This window comes from Lynx rufus, unplaced genomic scaffold (genome assembly GCF_022079265.1).
Source record: "Lynx rufus isolate CCGP_SWC_20201006 ecotype Redwood Valley unplaced genomic scaffold, mLynRuf1.p SCAF_11, whole genome shotgun sequence".
Lineage (NCBI taxonomy): Eukaryota > Metazoa > Chordata > Mammalia > Carnivora > Felidae > Lynx > Lynx rufus.
Genome location: NW_025814825.1, coordinates 40277950 through 40302686, shown reverse-complemented (window position 1 = coordinate 40302686; position 24737 = coordinate 40277950). Strand labels below are relative to the sequence as shown.

Below are 24737 nucleotides of genomic sequence, written 5' to 3'. Positions count from 1 at the left end.
AACTCACCGACTGTGAGATCATGACCTGAGCCAAAGTCGGAAGCTCAACCGACTGAGCCACCCAGGCGCCCCCAAAGCACAGATTTTTAAATTTTGATGAAGTCCAACTTAGTTTTTTATTTTTATTTAGGCTTTTGGTATCATATCTAAGAAACCATTGCCTAATTCAAGGTTATAGAGATTTACACTTTTGTTTTCTCTTAAGAGTTTTATAGTTTTAGCTGATCCATTTTGAATTAATATTTATACATGATGTGAGGTAGTAGGTCAACCACATTCTTTTGCATGTAGATAGCCAGCTGTCCCAACACCATTTGTTGAAAAAACTATTCTTTCTCATTGAATTGTCTAAGCATCTTTGTCAAAAGTCAGTTGACTATAAATATATGGGTTTATTTCTATACTCTCAATTCTATTCTATTGATGTCCTTATGCTGGCACTAACACTGTCTTATTTGGACTATTCTGGGTCCCTTGAATTTCCATATGAATTTTAGGATAAGCTTGTCAATTTCTGTTTAAAAAGGCAATTGGAATTTTGATAAGAATTGCATTGACTCTGTAGATAAAATTGACTCTGTAGATAAATTACTAACTTACATCTTCCATTTCATGAACATGAGAGATTTCTCGCCATTTATTTAGGTCTTCTTTAATTTCTTTCTTTCTTACGTCTTTCTTTCTTTCTTTCCTTTCTTTCTTTCCAGATTTTGTTTTTAAGTAATCTCTGCACCCAACGTGAGGCTCAAACTCACAACCCCGAGATCAAGAGTCACATGCTCTACAGGCTGAGCCAGTTGGGCTTCCCTTCTTTAATTTCTCTCAATAACATTTTGTAGTTAACACTGTACCATTCTTATGTGTGTGCTTCGTTAGATTTATTTCTATTTATCTTATTCTTTTTGATGCGGTTATAAGTGGAATTCTTTTCTTGTGTATTATTCTTTGCTAGTTTATAGAAATACAATTGATTTTTGTGTATCAATCTAGTATTCCGCAACCTTGCTGAATTTGTTTTTTAGTTCTAATAGTTTTTTTCTGTGTGGATTCTTTAGGACTTCTTTTATATACAAAATCAAAATTCTGTCATTTCCATACAGAGATGGATTTCCTTCTTCCTTTCCAATCTGGATGCTTTTCTTTCTTTCTGTGCCCCGGTGAATACTTTTAGGGACTGTCTTGGTTCTTCCTCTAGAGAAGAGAGAGAAAATTCTTGTTCATTGGACACCAGGAGCCTTATTTCCATGTTCTTCTCCATTATTATTTTATCCTTCGTCCCATGGTTAAATCTGGGTTATTAACTAGAGCCTTAACCTCTTAACATGTCAAGAAGAAGAGTTCATTACCTTGCCCCCTAGGAGCTCATTATTTACAACTCACCCTTACAGTTAAGTTCATTACTTATTCCTTTTCTCTCTCAATCTTGAATTCAGTTCTCTCAACTGAACATATTGATCAAGCTCCAAGAGCTCTCTCCTTTCTTTCCTTTCTTCCTTCTTGGAACTTTCGCACATAGGAATCAGAAAACTGCCACAGGGTGAAATAGCAAATACACAAAATACAGATTGCCTGGAGGAAGCATAGTAGCTCGTTCAATTAGGACAACCAGGTAGAAGAGAGGAGGAAAGGAAAAGAAGGTAGCAGAGCTTACTGAGGATAAATTTTTTTAACTGGACGCCAGTTAATGGGAAACAAAGCCAATACTTAGAAGGAACAGAACAATTATAGAACCGAAATAATAGTCCAGCCTAAACATTTTAAAGGGAAAGGGGTGGAAAGCCAGATATGGTGAAGAAAATGCCACTATCCACTTAAGTTATTAAGGTCTGGCAAGGTCTCAGTGAATATAGACTTGATTTTGCCTGCTCAGAATTACTCTGAGAGAATCTTGCTTCCCGTCCTAAGTAAGGGTAACCCTGTCCTAAGGGCTTGCCATCCTAAGCAACTTACGGTAACAAGCAAGGGGAGCTGGTTCTGGGGAACTCGTAGAAGCCTGGGTGTTGTCAAGGTGGCTCCTATGGGAAGACGGAGCTTCTTCAAACTGCGGGAAAGTCCACATTCTCTTTTCCATGAGGATTCTCAGATAAGTGGTAAAGGCTAAAGGCTTTTCCACCTTAAGATCACAGAGCCCTATTCTGGGAGTTTCCTAACCTTGCCTTGGATTGTTTTTCCTTTCTTCCTGCTGCCGTTAATCAGCATGTTCAGGAAGCCACTTAATTCCTGGGAGGGCCACATTTCTTCACCTTTCTTGGAGGAATGACCCGGACTGCCCGGCCTAGGTTGCAAGGTGAAAAACAGCTTTCCCAGAGATGCTTCTCCTGTCGTTCTCTTCCTCTCTGAGTATCTCTGTCTTGGGTCCGTGTGACCGTGTGACACGCAAGAGACCTGGCATTTCCCCAGGCCAAAGTGCCAGCTGGTGTAAATGTGTTTGACTTAATGGCAACAGACTCCTGGTTTCCTGCTGCCAAGGCCGAGTTTAACCTAAAGTTACCCTTAGGAAGGGTAGGGCGGGTTACTGGGGTGACTCAACCAGTGTAGCATCTACTTCTTTTTTACTTTTAAAGGGACAGGGACAGGGCACAGGCAGCGTGGTAAACAATCAATTAAAACTACCCAAGCGATAAGTGTACGGGTCAGCAGATCTAAACTAAAGTCCCAGGAAACTTTGAATCACAGCCAAAAATCACCCAGACACAGTACAATCAGATTCACTTCACTTTTATTATGAACAAACACAATTTCAGATCAGTACAACTAAGCTTCAGAGTTGATATTAATAGAAATTATTCCAAAATTATTCTTAGGTCACAAATAACTACTATCCCACATAAAAAGGGGGAAATCCCACCCAATCAAGGAAAAGGTATCCTGTGTATTGTTTCCATGGCAATTGGTTTATGCATTCTCAAATGTTGTCTGGCTAGTTATCCACCACTTATCCAATGGATTTACTCAATCTCCCAGAGAGAACCATATCGATTAATGATAGCATCCAGGACCCACGGTTCATGGTGGACACAAGTTCATGGTGGATACTGCTACTATAAAAATACTCAGGACTTAAAAGAATTCCTCTGCTGAAGGATCCCAAAATGCTTTAAAAAAAGCATTAGTCACACCTCAAAACTGCCCTTTGAGGTAGGTCAGTATTATTATCCCATTTTAACAGAAGGAAAACTGAGGCACATTATAGTTAAGTGACTTGCCTAGGGTCACGTAGCAAGTCAGTGGCACAGTGGTAGGAGAGGCCCTGGCCTTAGCCACCCGCGAAACATTGACATCTTGTTTTCTTTAACCTTTCACGCTGACCCATTTGAGCTAGACTTACAGAGAATACACTCAGGATACTAGCAAACCAAGGAGGAAAAGTTTCCATTTTAAATGCTACAACCATCTTTTCATCTAAAAAAAAAAAAAATTATAAATCAAATACATTCAAATTACTTCCACCCTCCATCAAATGTGGGCACTTAATACAAATAGCCCTAAGAAAAGATTCCAAAATAAAGCCCAGAAGGGAATCCTGCAAACAACTATACTGATAATTCTCCAGCCAGGCCCCCTTTTCTACCAGCCACTTTTGCAGGCTCTCAGGTGCAAAGGAACTCCACAGAGGAAGTGAGAGCAGGGCTCATATGCAACACTGATTAGAAAAGATGTAAGGCACCCAAATAAGTTGTCAGCACACCCACAAAGCGAGGACTGTTAGAAATTCAGACTTGAGTTTCTGGGACATTAATGTGTCAATTGAACTCAGCTTTAGAATCTTGAAAAAAGTGTTCCTTACTCAGCAGACACCCTTCTACCTACACATTCTCCTATACACTGGGGCCCTCAGCTTGAGGACCCTGTCCAGCCTTGTGTAGGTCATGCTATGGATCAGATCCCTGCGACATAATTAGAATAGAAAGATAAACTTGTTTTTGATCAGAATTTATAAAGCAGGCATCTGATAACCTGTGGAATTAAAACTACCCAAGGGATAAGTACACAGGTCAGCAGATCTAAACTACGGTGATCTTCCAGTAGATTCTTTTCTACTGAGAGGAAGAGCTCAAAAGACAAGGATGCCTTTAGTCCAGGTTAACCCCTGTACCCTCTGTCTATTTGATGAATACAGGAAGAAAGGCCCTCTTCCCTTCCACTATTAGGGCTCAACAGTGCACAGAACATTTGGTATCGTACATTTCCAATCTTTCACAGAGTGAGTACAGCCAGGCTTTTGCATTGATGACTTAGGTACAGGGACAGAAATAGTCCAAGGTTCTCAAAACACCGATGATTTTTTTCAGACCTCTCCTATACTACTGTTTGCCCTAGGCTGTGTGGTGGGGAATGCTGGTTAGTTTACTGAACAGAGACGCTGTTCAGCCAAGTTCATGGCATCTCAGATCCCAAGTCTCGGCTTTGCAGTACACCCTGGCTCCAGGGAACGGGGCCTCCTTTTGAGTGAGGCACTTTGGAACTTCCCTTTGCTTCTTGTGCTTCCCAGTGAAGACTAGGCTCCCTCCCACTTCTACAAGCATTGCACTGTCCACTGGGAGCAGACTCGGGCTGGGCAGGCTTACTGAGAGAGCAGGGGGCAGCTAGCATGCTCTCTCGTGTTCTGATCCAGACAGAGGAGGATAAAAACAAACCCTTTTTTGCCCTATGGCTGACTCACTGGTACCACATGAGCATTTGGCCTAGCTGTGCCTGAGCCAGGGATGTTTCTGGTAAGGTTTGCCAGCTTTGTCTTGAGTCATCAGTGTGGTAGGGGAGCCCAGAGGTGTAGATGGAGAGACTCTGGAGGCCAAGTGAGAGTGGCAGCTAGCTCAACTTTATAAAGAGAAACAGTGGTTCAGTGACCCTGAGCATTCTGTCTGCAGGAAGGGGAGCTTCCTGGTGAGCAATAGCCATCACTGCCTCTGAGTATCTACAAAAGAGGCTTCCTGCCCAGAGAAAGAAGAAAACAGCAGGGAGGAGATAGAACCTGTAGGAGAAAATGGACAGCTGGGGTAGAGCCAGGAATCAATAACCACAGTAGTTAAGAGATTCCTACCTCGCCTTCCCCCGGCCCAGGCAGTCCTATACTTTAGACTAAAATTTTAACAGAGAAGGAATGGATGAAATGGTTCAACACTGAGGGGAGAAGCCTTCTAGTTTTTATTCATTCCAAGGAGAAACTGGCATTCATGAATGAACCTAACATTTAACTTGTTTGTATAACCACCTTCCAAATTAGGACATCCAGTGACTTACTCAGTAACCTTCTGAATCCCCTGGCAAGGTGTTCTCAGAGCCCTTCCTTTGTAAAGTTATCTCTTAGGAACTGCCAACAGACCTTGCCCCGGAACCTCTCCATCTCCTGTCCAGCAGTGAGAGGAAAGCAGACAACCCACCTCATTTCTCCTCTTTTTCAAGCATCCCTCTTTCAGAGGGAGACACTCCAAGTGAATTACTTTAACATTCCAAGCAAAGAATGGATGGATGTCTATTTTTATGTTGGACCCAACCCCACCTCTTAAAATCCTTCCTTTCGTGGAAGGTGGCTGTGCTCACCACTAGGCCACAAACCTGTTCCTCTTTTGGATGTCTGGAAACGCTTGAGCCACCTTATTACTATGATGGGAGCTGACCAATGTCCCGGAGATGGCAGGGCAGAAAGATGAAAGAATTTTGATGAGTCCGTGATCCGCTAGCTTCACCGATTCTGGACACAAGCAACCTCAAGATTTCTTGTCATATGGAATAAGAAATCTTGTCGTTATTAAAAAAAAAAAAAAAAATCCTTCCCCAGCAGAGACCACTTTTACTACAAACTAAATGCTTCTTTATCCTCAGACTAAACTACAGTGGGACATTGAGATTTGCTTTTGCGTTGCCAAGCTCTAGGCCCATTCCCCATTCAGAGTCAGGAGAGAGAGGAGGCATGCCATCTGGTGGGGCTCCAAGTCCCCACCAGGCAAGCAACCGTGTGTCCAATCACAGCAGGAGCTTCTTGCCTTGATTCCCACCTCACCCCATCTTTACTTTTCTCAATCATACCATACACGCTAACTCTCTCCCCTGACAATTTACCTGCTTTAGAAGCTTTGTGCCCAATAAAGTTATTTTCCATTCCAACTCACAAAAGCCTGGGCTGAAGACAATTAACGGGGGGCCTTCCCAGAAGATTTTATCCTAGCTCTAGCGTGAGCCACCCATCCTGAGTCTCAGGACAGCTCAAGGAAAGAGTTATGTGGGGCAAAGCCCACAAGCTCTGGGCTACAGAACGGTTGTCTAGGCTTTGGAAGTTGGACACCCACCAATGAATGACGAGCTGCTTGCCTGGGAGGCGACGAGCGAGGAGAGGAAGGGAAGTGATACGAACAAAGCAAAGAAAATGACGATGGACTAGAAGAGAGGGAAGAGAAGAGCAAAAATAAGAATATCAGCTTAGTGTCGTGAAGGCAGAGTTGTTGGCTTTCAATTTTAAAAGAATACTGTACTGGAGTGGGTTAATGTCATCCTCTTTAGCATCCTGGTAGCATTATTCAGTAGTTAATAAACAGAACATTAAACCTCTGCCCGGCTGGCTTTCGGAAAAGGAACCCGAGGGACCCAAAACTCAGCCACTCTTGTAGCTTCCGTCTCCAGTTCTTTTAACCCTGGCCAGGATGGCGGCCTTGGATACTTTCTTCCGGTCGTAAGCCAGGCCGAGGAAAGCCATGCAGTCGATGAAGAATGTGGTGAAGTTGATGTGCCAGCGGTACTCACTGGCAGAGTAGTCATAGGGAAAGGAGTGGTGGTAGTTGTGGAAGCCCTCCCCTGGAACAGAAGCAATGAGAGTTATGGGGCCACGCTGTGAGCTGCAGTCTTCGTGGTCTCCGCGCGCTGGTTGCCTAGCAGAGGGCCTCAAACCCCTCAGAAACTTGCTATTGCTGAATGAACCAATGAACCCAGGCTCTTCGCCTCTGAACCCAATTGTTTCCCTCAGAGGCGCTGGGGAGCCCTGATCCCCCAAGCCTTTCTAGGAGCCTTTGTCAGAGAAGGACCGGCAATTTCTCCCAGAGGATAAGCTAACTAGAGAGAAACTGCTATGGCTGGGAATGGATTTCAGATTGGAAGATTCCAGAGCCTCGCTAAATATTGGTCTGAGCTGCTACAGGCTCTTTGTGGACATGTGCATGTGTCAGCGTGGGGAGAGGACAGGGTCGACAATGAAGGACTTTTGCTGTGCTTCTTACAGAGATGAGCAAAGGACCACACCTTTCGCCACGGCATTAGCGCCACCTCGAAGGGGGGAAGATATTGACAGAATTGGGCAGTAACAGCCCAAAGGCAGAAGAAAAAAGGCCCAGTGCAGGGGCCCGAATTTCCTCAGTCACTACTGGTTTACAATGGACTGTTCCGGCTTCTAGGACTTTGAGCTTTGACCCTGGTGTAGGGTGATGCTGATAAAACAGAATCTCTCTGAGGGAGTAAGAATTAAAATGCTTATGGGGCACCCGGGTGGCTCAGTCGGTTCAGCAACCGACTCTCGGCTTTGGCTCAGGTCAGGATCTCACAGTTGGTGGGATCAGGCCCTGTGTCCGGCTCTGCGTTGACAGTGAGGAGCCTGTGTGGAACTCTCTCTCTCTGTTTCTCTCCTTCTCTCTCCCTCTCTCTCTGCTCCTCCCCTGCTCTCTCTCTCTCTCCCTCTCTCAAAATAAATAAATAAACTTAAAAAGAAAAAGACTTAAAATGCTTAGATATTCCCTCTAACCTCTGAGATTCTGAGATGAGCAGGTCACTTTGCTGGACAGAAGAAAAACAAAGCAATTCCGGTTTTAGGAGAATTTCGGGAACAGGTAAAGCTTTGGAAACTCCGCAGAGAGTGAGCCCTCCAACCTCTGGCAGGACTCTTCCTTCCGGATTGTATTCAACAGTAACAATACTGACCCTTAGAAAGCTGGGAAAGACTGGCTAATAAAAGAGCACACTCTGAGCCCTTAGAAGATAAAAGAACCCTAGTAGAGCAGTAATGATATAACAAGCAAGTGAAGGAAGTCCTGCAAAGTAAATGACACCATGCAGGGCAAGTCAAGGTATGTCCTCTCTCTGTGACACCTGATTATCCACAGTGTGAACTGAGTAGGAGGCTGGGCTCGCCACAAGGCCGAACGTACCGACAAGATTACCAATTTCCATAAATGGTTTTGTACCAAGGCTCTGTACAAGCACCAACCAGGCCTCCGGTTATCAGATTTAAAACTAAACCAGATACACACATAGCCAAGAGGCCAAGAAACAGAGGAAGGCCCATGGATGGAACAGGGAGAGGACTCTGCAACTGGGGCAGCAAGACAGAGCCCAAGCAAGGCTCAAGGGAGGAGGGCAGCTTTGGCAGAGAGAAAAAGAGCATGTTACTGTGGGGGAGGTAACTCAAGAAGAAAAAGGTTAGAACGGCAGAAAAATAAGCCCCAGGAGAACAAAGGCCAGAGGTGAAAAGGGAGGAGTGCAACAGGTCGGAGAAACGAATGAGAGCCGAGACAAAGTAAGATACTGGCAGCCACTCTGAAGTCGTGCCCAGCAAGAGGCTGCAGTTGGGGAAGCTCGCCATAGACCCAGCGCCAGGAGAGGACAAGTGTCATTCCAGAAACTTCCATTTCTGTGAAAGTCTCAGACTTGCATCGCCTAGGTGACTGATTTCAAACATGGTTCAGAGTATGAGCGGGCGCACTGGTAGACGGTGCCTGCGAGGCGCGGGAGGCGCATGAAAGTTCCAAAGAGATGGGGAAAAAAAACGCCCTAGTACCGATAGTAAAGATGATGAGGATTGAGAATCTAATGGGAGGTTTTAAAGCGAAAAAGTGAAGGTTAGGCCACAGTGGGCACAAATATGTGGAACGGTGAAGTTGCCTAGATATACCGGATGACCAATAGCACTGGTCATTGGTGAGGAAGAGGTCACGGGGTCTGCTTCAGGAAAATAAATTCCAGGCCTCGGTCAAGGTCTATATTTAGTTGAAAACAGTGACGGGGAAAAAAAGCGGGGGGAGTCAGATGGTTAGAAGCCTGTTGTCTTAGCCTCTGGCTATTAAGACTGGAATGACAGAAATAAATTCATGAATAGTCAGCATTAGATCAGTGAGCAGGTACTTGTGATCAAACTAACCACTTTACTCATGGTTCCCTAAGCCACGTTGTGGGGAAGGTGTGTTCCTAGCACAGAGGAGAAGCAGGAGAGAGAAAGATAAAGGGCAAGAGATAGGACTGATGAGTGGTGGCAAAGGGTCACCAACAATTGCTTTGATGCCCTTCATGTTGGCATCACCAAAGAATAAGGCGTGGCACATGCTTCAGATGTGGCCTCCCTGAATACAGCAAGAAGATAAAATAGAAGTTGGTGCAATTAAATTACAAGGACTTAGTCTACATCGTATATAGCACGTTTACATATAACACCCTAGGCTTACTGCCCACCCAAATGATCCTGTTGGCCCGTTTATGCATTCCCTGCCCCAAGCAAGACCCGCAATCCAGCCCAGAGGTGACTGGAAAAAGGAAAACCCAAAGGGGCTCATTATACATAGCGTTTGGGAATGTTCTGGAATGTGAAATCAGGTGCATTGTTGTTTTTTTACCCTTTTCTTCCCACAGAAAATCTGTTGCCTGACTCTGAAAAGTCGTCTAATATATTGACCCTTAGTTTTGCAGTGGGATCCCAGACAGAAAGAAGTCCTAAAACAGGTTACTCTGGTTTTTCTGGCTCCTAGCCTAACACCCTAACCGGCGGACCACTAGAAGGGGTCTTGCTGCGGACTGCTGACTTACCTACAGCTCCCAGGGAAACCAGGATATTCTCTCGGGGGCTAATGGTGGTGTCATAAGGGCGATATCCGTAGAGGTGGGCAGCGCTGTTCACCAGCCAGGTGGCATTGAGCACAATGGCGTAACGCAAGAAAGTGGCAACGCACAAGCTGTGTATAAAAGTTTCACCCCAGAAATACCAGGGCACAAGAGTGGGCAGGATGAAGCACATCAACAGGATGCCGGGTTTGTAGTACCTACATTGAGAGACCATACGCTGAGTCAGAGGGGAGAGGACTCCCAGATCTGCCTGATTTTCCCACTGTCACTGGTGGGGCTCTTTCCTTCTATGGGGTACAACATAGCAGAAGTCAAAGCAAGAGGGAACGGGGTGGGGAAATGTTCTGAGAATGTCTCCGGGGTTAGAAAATGAGGTAATGACAGGTGAACTGACTTTTCTAGGATCACACCAGTAGGAACCGGTGGAGCAAGGATTGGAATGCTTGTCTCCAGCGTCTGCATCCAATGTTCTTTTTGACTGTAGCCTAATATCACCTTGGTAAGACAGGTGAGGTCCCAATTACCAACTTAATAAACTCAGTCCTCCTTCCCAGGCTGTTTTTCCATCCTGCCTTGTAGGCTCCTTTCTCTTTCCTGTCCATGGTTTCTGAGAGTCTGTGCTCTGTGTCTTGCCTCCACGTCCTGCTGGCCACCCCTCTAATCATTCCTCTCCTTCCTGAGCCAGGCACAGAGCGTCCTTGACGCCCGCAGGCCCTCTGGAGGCTCCGTGCCATTCTTCACTCTCTCCAATGTAGGCTACGCCATTGACATTTCTAGGGAACTGGTTTCCTGCTTCTCTTCAGTGGCCAGTGTTCTCTACTCTCCTATCATTAGTATTCCCTGCATCAAACTTTGCGTTCCTGCCATGTTAACTGGCTCCCTGTTAACTCCTTACTCGTGGTCCTGCTTCTCAGCTCTCTGACTCAATGGTTTTTTTTTTTTTCGACCATCCCGAGAGTGACCTTTCTAAAGAACACCTCCGGTCATGCCACATTGCTGTTCAAAAAACTTGTAATGGTTTCCCGTTGCCTATTGAATTAAGTCCTACTTTTGCTTTTAAGGCTCTACAAGAATAGCGTCAGCCTCTCTTTCTAGTCTTATTGCCACCACACCCTGTGCTTCAAGCAAAAGGACTTTGTGGCTGGAATGTGCTTTCATGCTTTAGCTCCTTCTCTTCTTTGTGTTTGTACTTTCCCTTCCCACACACACCTGTGAAAATCTCTATCCATCAGGGGATTCCAAAGCCATCTTCTGCATTAACCCTTCCCCCATGCCCCCCACTACACAACCTCCCTCTCCTTTGGGCCCCTCATTGGTATAGAAAACATCTTGCATGTGTCATGGCTGTCCAGATCTTTGGCTCTCCCTCCACTTCCCAACAGGCTACAAACTCCTTGAAGGCAGGGATTGTGACACAGTCATCGTTGTATCTGTGAATGTCCTAGGCCAATAAGCATTTGTTCAATCTAATTGGTTTAATTAAGAGAGCTCTGAGAGAAAGAACAACAGTCCATGGGCAGGGGCCTGTGGGCCGTTAAGTATGAGGGTTTTAAGTTAAATTCGGAACGTGCAAACTCACTGAATTACTCAGCTTCGGTTTATAAGCCCTAGGGGAAAAAAGGGGGTTCCCCAAACACTAGATGCCCAGCCCCGTTATCCCCTCACTCACCTTCTCTGGAACATCACCAGCTTCTCAGCTTTTAGGTCAGACAAGTCTAGCAAACCACCCTTCTCTTTGACGGCTGGGTGTTTGCGTACGAGCAGCCAACCCACATGAGAGAAGAAAAAGCCACGCCGGGAATTGTGAGGATCAGCATCTGTTTCTGAAAACTTGTGGTGAGCACGGTGATCTCGGGCCCATTCAAACACGTCATTCTGGAGGGACAGAGAAGAGGAACGTAGGCCTGATGAGAAATACCCTCTTAGAGGAATTCCACTGGATAGGCAACTTTAAGAGCCCATGGCTCTCAGCTCCACCTCACAAAATGCCCAGGGGTTGGGGTATCAAAGGGGTCATGGAGTTGCCTCCTCTTGTCCCCCCGCTTGCCCCTGAAGCTTCGGTGGAAGGGCAATTTAAAGTCCCCGGACCACAAACAGGACTAGCTTCTTCTTGAAGGTTATATGGTGGACAGAACGGAGGCAGATCACACAGAGCTCAGAGAGTTTCATTCGAAAAGCACATTGCAATTCTTCAAGCAAGAAAAATGCTGGAAAAGGTCCTCACGGGGCGCCAAACCCCTGGGCATGCAGATCACGAGGGAGGCAGCCTTGCATCCCAGGTCCCGGTCGGTGGATGAAGCTTCAGAGAGCCCCGTTCTGACGCCTTGCCACATAGACGATGGCCAGGCAAAGAAATCACGATCTTGACTCCATTTCCAAATGACCTGTGGGCTCCCCTAGGATTCTTTTCATCCCTTAAAGAATGTGCCAGAATCTCTTCCTTTGCCCCGCAAAGACAACATCAGGAACCTTCAGTGCTGTGACAGAGATGATTATACAACTGTGGCAAGTACCTGGGATGCTGCCATGAAGGAGAGGATCAGTTTGCTTTCTTTCCTTTTTCCTCTTGCTCCAAGCTAAGCCCCGCACCACAGGCTATCTTTTGTCCATTGCTTCCACTTAATAACTGGGAGTTCCCTTTCCCCAGTTCCCTGTATTCTATCTCTGCCATGAACTCTTTGCCTCAACAAACTTCACTATTTGACTTAGCCAGACTGGCAGCCCAAGATAGGACCAAAATGTTGGTCTACCTAACTTGTCGGTGACACCATTTCCTCATCTGTAAGACGGGGGTAATCACACCGACCTTCTAAGATCGTTGTGAGGGTTTCATGAGGCAATCCACGTCAAGGGCCTAGAATAGTCAGGCACATAATCAGTGCTACAAAGTATTTGCTCATATACCCGAGAACACAGAGTCCAAGAGTCTATGAAATATCAGCTTCAATCCCATTATGGTGGAATCCTAAAATATTCACCTGAAATGGCGAATTTATTGTCCAGTGTCTGCCCAGGAACACAGGGTCAGCTCCTTATGCACTGCGGCCCCTTATGATAAGGCCCCCAACAGCTAAGACTGTGTGACAACAGAGGGACCTTAGGATCGAAACTAATCCCATGATGCTGAGACTATTTCCTATGTAGCTCCTACTCCCTTTTCCAATGTGGACTTAGGGACTGGGCCTGCACTGGAGGTGACCCTAAAGGGGAGAGGAAATTGAGGTGCTGTCCAGGTGTAGCTCCTCTCCAGGCACTGAGCTCCTCCATTCTGTCCCTGGAGCATCAGAAGAGTGGAGGGAAAAGAGCTGAGCAGAGCCAGCTTCTTACCTGGAATGCCATCGTGTTGGCAATGATCAGGAAGAACCGCAGGGGCAGCCGAGCTTTGTAAGTCCGGTGACTCCATAGGCGATGAGCTCCCGCTGTTATGCCCAGGGCGCTGATCACATAGTAGAAGAACCCTGCCGGGAGAAGTCAGTGTGGGTAGTCACTAATCTGGGAAGACATTCACATGACGTTCTCCAGACTGGTCCGTGTGTTCTTTAGGCTTCGGGTGAGGATCTGTTTTACCCTAAACTCCAGGGATGCCTTGGTCTCCCATGCCCCTTCCGTTTTACAAACTGAAAACTACCATCACCTCCCATCCTCTGGAACGAGCCAAATCCCAGGCACTTCAGAAAGGCCAGGCAGAGAAGAGGGCTCTTATCACCCAGCCACTTGTCATTCTCCATCATGAAGGACATTATCCCAGATCCCATTTCCTTTGACCTTCAGTTAAACTTGTCCAAAGTTTTAAGGACCACAGACGACTCCTGCAAAGTTTAGGACCTATCAGCAAGGGTAGTATTAAAATGTTTGACAGCCAGTATGGTCTACGCATTAACCAGTTCAAGGGACCCTGGATTCTAGAGGATACTCACAGGGCTCTGAACCGTGGCTACTTACCAACTAGTATAAAAACATTTCAATATTTTAGCAGGCAGTGGGGCCATATCGGGGGAAAACCCGCGCTGCACATAAGTCATATCTGCACAGTGTCTGAAGCTTTGCCAAGGCTTTGATGCTCTCTGATTCATCGGATACCCTGAATGGGATCTAATATCCTCACTTTGCAGTTACGTGTACTTTGCAGTACGCGGTGAGAGGCTGAGTGGGCTCGAAACCAAGTTGTCTGTCAACAAGCAGTTTGTGTCCCGGCTATACTGTATTCTCCACAGCCCCACGGTTCCTGTGTCCCTCCTTTGCCATGTGCCTCAGTCAGTCCCTGCTCCCTCTGGCAAGGCTAATTCTAGGTAGTGGTGGGATGGCCTCCAAGCTACGGGCGGAATACCCCAACACTGTCCTGCCTCACCTTCCAGGAGGCCTGCAGGATATAACCTCTAGATTATACAGAGATATAATCTCCAACTGGGAAGTGGGTTTCTGCGTATAGCCATCTTCCGCCTTCCTGGAGGCCTGCAGGATATAACCTCTAGATTATACAGAGATATAATCTCGAGCTGAAAAGTGGGTTTCTGGGTATACCCATCTTCCTCTGCTCTAGGAGGCAGGGGCTGAGGCCTTGGTAGAGCGGTGACGGTTGACAATGTTTCATTCCTAGGAAAACTGCTAGAAACAATAGATCCTCAGTGGCCACGGAACTTAGTTGCAGTTGGAGACACTGCACATTGTAACAAATTGTCCTGTGTTCTCCTCCAGCCATAGATACCAGTTTCCTAAATAACCCCCTTCCTCCCCTATCCTATATTCCTCCACCCTCTCCTGTTCCTCCTACAGGATCTGGAGGAGAGCCATGGGGCCAGAGTCTGTCCCAGTGAAAGCTCTACCCATAGTCTCTCTGAGCTGGGATTGGGGCTTCAGGTGATTTGCTGGCTTTAAGCCATATGGTGAGTTCTTTCCAGATGTATAGTAGCTGCCTCCAACTGCATCTGAAAAAGTGACAGTTGAGCCACAGCCGACCAGTCACCGATGAGGAAGAAAAATGGCTCTGGGCATGAAAGCAAAAGCACTCAGCTTAGAACCAAGGAAGCTGCTAGGGCTTTTGCACGCCACAGAGGACCTGGCAAGTTGACTCAGAAAGCACATAAGATGCTAGTATTAACAGGGGCATTGGGAGAAGAGCCCATACACTCTGGTGCCTTTTTCTATCGGTATCTCTAAAGCCTATCTAATAGAAAGCCTTAAGTCCATTGGAGATTCATTTCTTCATGAATGTCCAACTCGTCGGCCTAAGGAAAGTCTCATAGCTTTGGCTCTAAGAAAGATTTGAGAAGTTTTGCCCCTTGGCCGGTATTGCCGAGGTATCTCTTCAGCCCTAAGGGCTCTCCTGAGATGCTCTCAAAATCGCTCGGAACCATGAGAAATACTGGAATCACTACCAGTTGCTAATTTAACACTGTCCTTAGGGAGAAAACAAAAGGAGAAGCCAAGCTCTTAAACTCTGAAGGCGGTCCTCTGACCCTCCCTTCACCCCTCTTGTTCCTTGAGACAGAGAAGTTCTGACTTCCTAGATACAGCCGGTCATCCCATCAGCTAAGCCATCCACCACGTGGCCCGGGGGCGGGTGTGTGTGTGTGTGTGTGTGTGTGTGTGTGTGTGTGTAAATCACCATCCAGTCTCTGTGTGCCATGTTTCTCTGTCCAAAGGTACAGTACACACCCATGCGCAGAGCCCCCAAAAGGTAGCATTGTTCCCCCTGCACCAGCAGCCAAGGGCAAGGAGCAATCAGCAATTGTCTGGCCAAGCTCCGGGCCTCACGAGGCCTACAGGGAGTTCTGAGGTTAGAGGGGGCTAGGTGACAAAACTACCTGTGAAGATCCTCTACTGGGAAGAAGGAGCGGAGAGAAGAATCCATAGTCTCCCTGGGGGATCCTTAAACCTGCTCTTGACCTCTCACACTACAGCTGAAGTCCTGCTGGGTTCTCAGAGGGGTACAGAACACATGTCCCCTCCCCTCCCAAGCATAAGGGCCCCTCCTGGTCTGCAGATGAACTGATTTCCTGCACCCGGCCAGCCCCAGGAGTGACACACATGTAACCCAAAGAGCACTACCTTCCTAATCCCAAAAAAGTCCTGTTTGTCCCACTTTGTATCTGGAAAAATTGAGATCCCAAAGAGAGGGGATCTACCCAGTTGCATTTCTCTGTGGCACTGAGAAGATTTCCCAAGACAAAGCTTCAGGGACCGGATCCCACCACCTTTACACCAAGAGGTCCGTGGAGGGGAATCAGCTAAAACTTGGCCTACCAGCCCTTCGACACAACTCTCGGCCAAGAGTGCAGCTGTCGGCAGGCATCCCACACCCAAGACTGCTCTGGAAACCCTAAAGTTGTGTTTTGGAGGGGAGTTCTGGCTCACTACCCTCAGAGAGGGGCAACGTGGAGCCCCTGGGGCACTGGAGCCCTCCGCTCTCCCTTTCCCCTTCCCAGGTCAGGCTTTTGGTGGCAGAGGTGAAAATGCCTGCAAAGCACATGTGTGTATCCAGGGGGCAGGGCCCTGCCATCAGCCCATCCCCGTGGATCCCTGAAAAAGCTGAGCTAAGGGCAGGTTAGGGACAAACCGGAAACCATCTCCCTCACTGCAGCAGCCTCAAGGCTGGGGCTGCTCAGGGTTCTCTTTTCTGGCCTGGCCTGGCTGTCCCTGGCAAGGAGGGACTTCCTGACATCAAGAGAGAGGGGCCAGAGCGTGCCAGATGGGCAGTGGACATGAAACATTTCCTCCGTCATATTTCGTTCTCAGAACATTTTCATTTGGTGGCATGTTCAGTTCCCTGCAAACGTCCATGGAGTCGCAGCAACATCTGTGTGACCTGCTTCATACAGGAGCTTTCTTCGTCTATTTAACAAAGAAGCCTGGTCGGGCCAAGGGCCAAGGCAAAATTATTTTGTAGATAACCTCTTCTCTGTTCCTCCCTCTTCTACTAACTCTTTTCCTGAGCGGGTTCTCTTGCTTTCCTAGGACTGTGCTCAGCATATTCCCTCTAAAGCTGCTGGTCTAGTCCCATGTTCCCATGCCTCCCAGGTTGTGGCCTTGATCCTTTTGTGGCCGGCAGGGCTAGGACAGGCAGCCAAGCAAATGACTTGAAACAGAAATGCTCCTTCAGGGAGAGCTGACTCTTTGGCCCAGGTCAACTCATTTCAAAGCCTGCAGCACCCGGTCTCAGGGCTCCCTCCCCAACCCCCATATTAAAGGACCCCCAGCATCGTCACTCCTGCATCCCGATCCCCCTAGGCTCCGTGCTCAGCCCACCATTCTTGAGTCACTAAGAGACATGGCTGGGAAAACCTGGGCCTGGAGGGGCTGTTGCCTCTGCTCTATGCAAGATCCTACCTTATTAGAGGAGTGGGGAGAAGCCAGGGTACTGGGTCAGAAGGACAAGGGAATCTCTTACCCCAGATCCAGGTGTAGACCTTGCAGGTGGGAACCAATATGATCCCATAGAGGGCTCCTAAGTGTAGCAGAGACATAAGGATGATGTTTCTCCAAACATACTGAAGCTTGGGCCTTGGGCCCTCGGGATCTTTGTAGCTTGGGTCGTAGATGTCATCTTTTATTTCAGGGCGGATGTCTTCTTCCAAGTATGGGGAAGGCTTCTCCAACTTGCATCCTCCATTCTGCAGAATCCTGGAGGGAGGCGCTGTGATGGTGGTGGTAGTTGTGTAGGAGCTAGAGATCTGGAGGGGAGAGGAAGCAGAGTCAGGAGGGAGAAGAGGACACGTGCACGTAGCCCTTGCCACTTCACTCTAATCAAGGGGGGGGGAGGGGAGGGAGGGTGGCGTAGGGACAGACCCTGCGCCCAAAGCCCACGTTAACTGAAGAGTCCGGGGTACCTCTGATGGAAGAGAGGGAAGCCCCCAGGACCTCTGCAGATAGATTGTGGAAGGTGGTGGAACCTCAAGGTGAAGATGCGATAGTAAGGAGGAGAAAAACACTCGCACCCTTAAGAACACACAAAGGAAAACCCACATGCATATATAGACATCAAAGTACCGGCACGACCAGGTTTTTCTTTAAAGCTTAAGAAACGAAAGTTGGGGAACCAAGTCCTCAAATTACAATCCACATTCCCAACAAATTGAAGGCAGTACAACTCGCAAAAGATGACTATACAGTCCACGGAGATCTCAACGCTCTCGTCCACCCAGCGCCTGCGAACCCGCAGTGTGCGGGCAATTACTTGGAGCTCACCTCCTCTTGCAGCAAGTGGGCCGGCATCTGGGCTCTCTGATGCGGGGATCACTTTCCCGGGGCTGAGACTGCAGAGCGGAGTTCCGGACAGCCGGAACAGAGGGTAGACTTCGGCTCCCGAGCCCGCGTTTGCGTGGTGACCCGCGGCGCTGCGCCCCGAACCCCTCTCTGCGCGGTGCGCGCCGGATCGGTGTCGGGATCCGATCTGCAGTACGTGGCTCTACCCGGGATGGGAATTTAAAGGCTAGAGCTGGCAGTGGATGTCCCGTATTTCCTCAGACCCCTTTTATTCGCTGCCAAGAAGGGGCAAAGTGCGCGGAGTTGGCTCGCCGTGGGAGACCCGCCTGGGCGGGAGAGGGGAGGAGACAGGGCTGAGGCGTGCTGCGGGATGGAGACGCACAAACAGGATACTGCAGACACACCGCGGCTCCGCCGCTGCAGCCCAGGCCCCTGCCCCTGCCCCCGGGGAAATGCTAATGTGCTTCTGTAGAATCTGGCGCGTCATTGGCCGAAGGGAATTTGGTGCCACCTCGTCCAGCCGTTGCCATTGGCTGGGCGCAATCTGCTGTTCCCTCTGCCGCGAGCTACTCGCTCCCCCTCCCGTCTCTTTCTCCTTCTCGGCTCCTCTTCCCCCGGCCGCTGGCCCGGTGCCCGGCACCCTGCGGGCTCGGAGGCGCTCGGGAGCTTTCCCTCCGCACGCGGGAGAGGACCCGGTCCGGGAGTGGGGGGTGGCTACCCGCCCGGGACTGGCCCCCGACCGCGGGCGAACGCCTGGGCACCGGGGAAGTTTCCCTGGCAACAGTGGGGAAGCCCCGGGGCCTACCACTCCGCGCAGCTCGGTCCTGTCTTCGCGCGCCCAGAGACGCGTGGGAGGCGAGACGTGGCTTCAGAGCTGGGGTCCCGGGCAAAGGGGGCCGGCGGGGTCCCGCGTGGCTCCCCTGCGGGCGCGGGGCCGGGGGCCGCTGCGGAACAATGGCCCTGCCCCGCCCACCAGCCCCGCCGCGCGAACCCGAGCCTGCGGAACCCGCGGGGGCTCGGGGCTGGCGGCCGGCACACATGCCTGCACATCCACGTGTGTGTGTGTGTGTGTGTGTGTGTGTGTGTGTGTGTGCGCGCGCGCGCGCGCGTGTGTGCGTGTGTACCTGCACGCGCGCAGGGTGTTCCGCCTCGGGGCGCGCTCAGCAGGGGACAGTCACTGCCAGGCACCGCGGTGGAGGGTGGGGGTGGGGGGGTAGGAATCCCATCCCTCTGTGCTGCGCACAGGACTCTATGCCTCTGGGATGTTTTGGTGAGACTTGAGCCAGGTTGTAATTCGGGGTTCTCCTTCAAGGAAAAAGGCAGAGAGCGCACGCTTTCGCTTTCACGCGGACACAGGCCAGAGGACTGGTGTGTGCAGCACGAGTAACCAACAGGTGTTGCATTATTACTGCAAGCCACTTCGCAAGGATCATTTTATGTCATCTTTACTGCGACTCCATGAGGCGCCTTGTGCGTTCAGCTGAGATAAGGGGAGGTTAAGTCGCTTGCCTCTGGTCACAGCAGCCAGGAGTTGAGCCTTTCAGAAGTGTGATGCTAGAGCCCAAAGTCTAAGTCCCTGCCCAGAATCCTGGGTCCCTGAGACGCTCTGACCTCCCTGCCCTGTCCCTCATGCCCCCTGTCTTTCTGGGCCTGTGGGAGGCTGACCATGAGAGCAAGCCCAGGACCAGGCAGGCCACGCATTCCTCCCAGCCTCCTTCCACAGCCAGGCCTCCCGGAATCCTGTCCCAGGATCCTTCCTCTGGGAAGAGGAGAGCACAAGGGGCTGGTGCCAGCCATTGGCTTCCCAGCAAGAGAGGCACCTGGGATTGCCTGGGAGGAGGACTGAGGAGCTCCCTTGTTGGCCACTGGTCTCGGGGTCAGGCCACCTCCCTGGCCAGTCACCGGCACCTCCATTCCAGTCGTGGCTCCCTGGCCGGTGCAAAAGTTTTGAATGAGACTGACTGGCTGCCTCCCTTAGGAGCAGCGGGTCTTGTCATGGCTGCGAAGTGCTGGGCGTGTAGAAGGAAAGTCTGTGCACATGCTGCTCCTCGGGCTTGCTCTGCACTGTCTACTCAATTCCTCTACCAACCACAGGGTCACTCTTCCAGGGAGAAGATCCAGGGTTCCTTTAGGGCTGTACCCTTCATTGTGCGTGAGGGTGGCTCTCTAACCTGGAGACCAATTTTCCTTCTCCTTAACTGCCTAAGTATATTTGACCTTTCTTCCAGATCCTGGACTTCTGCTTGTATTACTTAGGCCAGGAACTAGATCATTCATTTTCTGCCAGAGAAAGAAAGGGAAGGCCTGCCAAGACAAAATTAGAACTGGGGTATTGTATTTCTCTCTAAAGATAAGATGCTGCCCTATGGGGGAACTTTTGGGAATCTAGGGAAGGTCTAGATTAAGGAGAGAGTTTCAGGGAGAAATGGTCAGATCCCGTGTCATTGTTGATGAATATAATAGAAAGGTGACCTCTGGTTCCCTAGCTTGGGCTTTTCCCTGAAGTTCGTCTGGGGCGTGTCACATGGAATTGAGTGTGTCACCCCCAATTTTAAAACTCTGCCCACAAAATATGACCGCACAGAAGGAGTAATATGGGGAAATCTTGGGCCTTGTTGTTAAGAAGTATTAGTAGCAAGCAAATTGGAAGTTATATATAAGTATGTGATCAATCTTTGGATGCAGTAGAGTTTATGTATTGACTTAGATGATAGATATTTAGTATCTAAGAGAAAGCACAAGTAAGCTTGGGAGGTAGAGATTGGAGTTACAAATTTTCCTCTATGCAAAGGGGCACAAAGTACCATGGCAGTTTTAACATTTCACTTTGATTTTTCAACTCAAGAGAACAAGAAGAAACAGACTTCTGTAGTCATGTAGATAAATGTCAATCACAGGAAGCCACAGATAATGGTCTCCCTGTTCCTTCAGCCCTTCCCAAGTGTTCTGGCATCTGGTTCTTATAGGCATGGAATTGTTCATAATCAGGACCTGGTTAGGAATGCTATCTGTGTTTGCAGATGTCCTTGACTCACTCCCATTTCTCTGGGTATCCTGGTACTCTGAGCCGGGAAATCCTGAGGTTCTCTTATCCAGCACAGCCTGGTAATTATATGGACCCAGAGGAGTATTTCAGTGCAACGCTGTGCCACCAGTGTAATTGTCCTTCAGACACAGCCTTGGAAAATCGTCACCACTTTTGACATAAACCTGATGAGAACATGATTTAGAATCAAATGATATTTCTCTTTTTTTTTAAGTTTATTTATTTATTTTGAGAGAGAGCCAGAACATGTGAGCGTGAACTGGGGAGGGGCAGAGAGACAGGGAGAGGGAGAGAAACCCAGGCAGGCTCTGCACCATCAGCGCAGAGCCCGATGGCAGGCTTGAGCTCAAGAAGCTTGAGATCATGACCTCAGCCGAAATCAACAGTTGGTCTCTTAACCTACTGAGCCACCCAGGTGCCCCAGAATTAAACGATATGTGAAACCACCGCTCCATTCTCCTTTGTTAGCATTAGAATTTAGTGGTGCTTGAACTGGAGAGAAAAAAAAAAGCTACCTCAAGTTAATCATCTGAGAATATTTTTAAAATATTAAAAAAATTTTTTTAAGTTTATTTATTTATTTTGAGAGAGAGAGAGAGAGAGAGAGAGAGCACAAGTGAGGTGGGGGCAGAGGGAGAGAATCCCAAGCAGGCTTCACACCGCCAGAGTGGAGCCCAATTTCGGGCTCACAAACCGTGAGGTCATGACCTGAGCCGAAATCAAGAGCCTGACAGTTAACTTACTGAGCCACCAGGGGCCCCCATCTGAGAATATGTTTATTCTATTTCCCTAACTGGGATGTTGTTTCTCCTTTAAGCAGAGGGACTGGGGCTGCACTCCTGAGGGACTGGTCACAGTCTGGCTCTCAGATGACAGTGGTCAAACCAACACACTGACTTGTATTTTAAGCTTATTTCTTGGTCAAGGGGCTTTAGTCAGCAAAAGAAACAAATTGTCCCCAACAGTTATGACAACAACAGTCTTTATATACAAAGGGCTCATACAGACTGATAAGCTTAGCTGAGACTCTAAATGGTAAAGGAGCAAAGGAATGGAGCAGTCATTTGATAAGGGAGGACAGATAGATGCAAACACTTTGAAACTGTTAAACTTCACTAACCATTCAACACAAAGTAATAATAATATGTATTCATCAGTACTAAAGACTTGAGAATATTCAATATTATTGGGGGGGATGAGATGAGATAAGTATTCTCTTAGATTGCTGGTAGGAGGATCAATCGATTCACACATATCACCATAGTATTTTTTATAATATTTTATAAATGTTTTTAAATGTTTACTTTTTTGAGAGAGAAAGAGAAAGAGAGAGAGAGAGAATCCGAAGCAGGCTCCAGGCTCTGAACTGTGAGCAGAGCCCAACGCAGGGCTTGAACTCGTGAACCGTGAGATCATGACCTGAGCCGAAGTTGGATGCTTAACTGACTGAGCCACCCGGGCGCCCTGGTATTATTTATAATTTGTAATACTAAAAATAATGTTATAAAACAGAATATTGCAAAAACTGTCAGTGATGCTACAGCTTTATGTATTCAACACCGACAAGAATACTGTGTAAGAAGCGTTTCTATTGATATAGAAAAATGTTCATGCTATAATGTTAATGAGGGAGGACAAAACGTATATATTTATGAGATCTCAACTATGTAAAATATTATTTTAGAAAGGAGGAAAAAGTGTTAGGCTGAGATCCTGGTTCTGAAATTTACTGAGGCACCTGGTAACCTTGGGCGATTTACTTTGTTCTGTGAACTTCAATTTCCTCATTTGTAAAAGGGGGATAATCTTTGTTTTGCAGAATTGTTGTGAATATTAAATAACATATTAAGGTGATTAATACTCTGTTGGAGGGGCACCTGGGTGGCTCAGTCAATTGAGCATCTGACTTTGGCTCGGGTCCTGATCTCGCGGTTCGTGGGTTTCGGGCCCCACATTGGGCTCCGTGCTGACAACTCCAAGCCTGGAGCCTGCTTCGGATTCTGTGTCTCCCTCTCACTCTGCCCCTCCCCGGCTCACACTCTGACTCTCTCTCAAAAATAAATAAACATAAAAAAAATACTCTAGTGGACACAAAATCAGGTGCAATTATTATTTTATTTATATCTAGGCTCCATAATTTTAGTATTCAAAGCGCTCCGTGGTTTGACCATGAACTTCCCATTCCAGCCTTCATTCCCACTACCTGTTTGGTGTATCTTACACCTCCCTCAAACTACACTTGCTGATTTTAAACATGCTCCATCTTCCCAGCTTTTTCTTCCCCTCTGCTCTTCCTGCCCAAATGTTAGTCATTTCTCAAGGCAAATTCAAGTTCCATCCCTTTCTTAAAGCCTACCCTGATCTTCACTATTGCAGGATATGCTTGCTTTCTCTCTCTCTCTCTTTCTCTCGCCTGGGGCCTCCAGAGAGCACCATCATTTTTGGCACTTCTTCCGCAGATGTAAGAATAATTACCTGCATGTAACTTATCTCTTCTATCAAAGTCCAAGCTCCTTGAGACAAGGCTTTTGCTTCATTCTTTCATTGGGCCTAATAGGAAGGAAACGAATAGGAAACCTTAAGCACTGAGCTGGTTGCTAAGAGTAAGGGAGTTAGTTAACTGTGCATTGGGGTCATACTGTTGTGTCAGAAGGAAGTCCTAAGAGGGCTCAGTACTGTTGTTAAAGCCTGGATGTGGGGGCAGAGGGATGGGAGGGATAAATCTCTCAGCTCCAAAATAAAAATCTCTTGGAAAACTTGATAGAAGGAAACCTCCCTAATCTAATAAAAAAGGTCCACAGAAGGACTACAGCTAATATTATACTTAATGGGGAAATATTAAATCTCTTTTCTCTAAGATAGGGGAACAGGCAAACATGTCTGCTCTCACCACTTCTATTCAACATTGTGCTTAAAATCCTAGCTAGTACAATAGGTAAGAAAAAGAAATTGGTAAGCGAATTCAGAAAGGTCAAGGATACAAAGTCAATATAAAAAAATAATTTCATTCTATATACTGTTAAAAACAATTGGAGAAGGGCACCAGGGTGGCTCAGAAGCTTAAGCATCCGACGTCAGCTCAGGTCATGATCTCATGCTTCCTGAGTTCAAGCCCTACATCGGGCTCTGTGCTGACAATGCAGAGCCTGTTTTGGATTCTCTCTCTCCCTTCCTCTGCTCTCTCTCTCTCTCTCTCTCTCTCTCAAAATAAGTAAATAAACTTAAAAAAAAAACAATTGGAGAATAAAATTTAAAATCTATTCTTTGAGGGGCGCCTGGGTGGCGCAGTCGGTTAAGCGTCCGACTTCAGCCAGGTCACGATCTCGTAGTCCGTGAGTTCGAGCCCCGCGTCGGGCTCTGGGCTGATGGCTCAGAGCCTGAAGCCTGTTTCCGATTCTGTGTCTCCCTCTCTCTCTGCCCCTCCCCCGTTCATGCTCTGTCTCTCTCTGTTCCAAAAATAAATAAACGTTTAAAAAAAAAAATCTATTCTTTGAAATAGCATCAAAAATAACACATATAAAAGAATAAATCTAACAAAATATTTGCAGGATCTCTACACTGAAAATTAGAAAACATTTATGAGAGAAATTCAAAAGCTCCTAAAGAATTGGAGAGAAAAAAAAAAGAAATAATACATACAATGTTCATGGATGGGAACACTCAGTGTTTTTCTATA

The 24737-nt window shown here is 47.7% G+C and overlaps 1 protein-coding gene across 1 annotated transcript; it reads right to left on the bottom strand.

The window, feature by feature from the left end:
- Positions 1-2702: 2702 nt before the first annotated feature.
- On the bottom strand, positions 2703-18385 carry SCD (stearoyl-CoA desaturase). The gene is made up of 6 exons (XM_047073309.1): positions 17998-18385; positions 17201-17483; positions 13141-13271; positions 11483-11688; positions 9778-10010; positions 2703-6789 (listed from the first exon to the last, which is right to left on the bottom strand). Exons 1-6 carry the CDS (start codon positions 18022-18024, stop codon positions 6590-6592), a joined length of 1080 nt encoding a protein of 359 aa, XP_046929265.1. The 5' UTR covers positions 18025-18385; the 3' UTR covers positions 2703-6589.
- Between the last annotated feature and the right edge of the window lie 6352 nt (positions 18386-24737).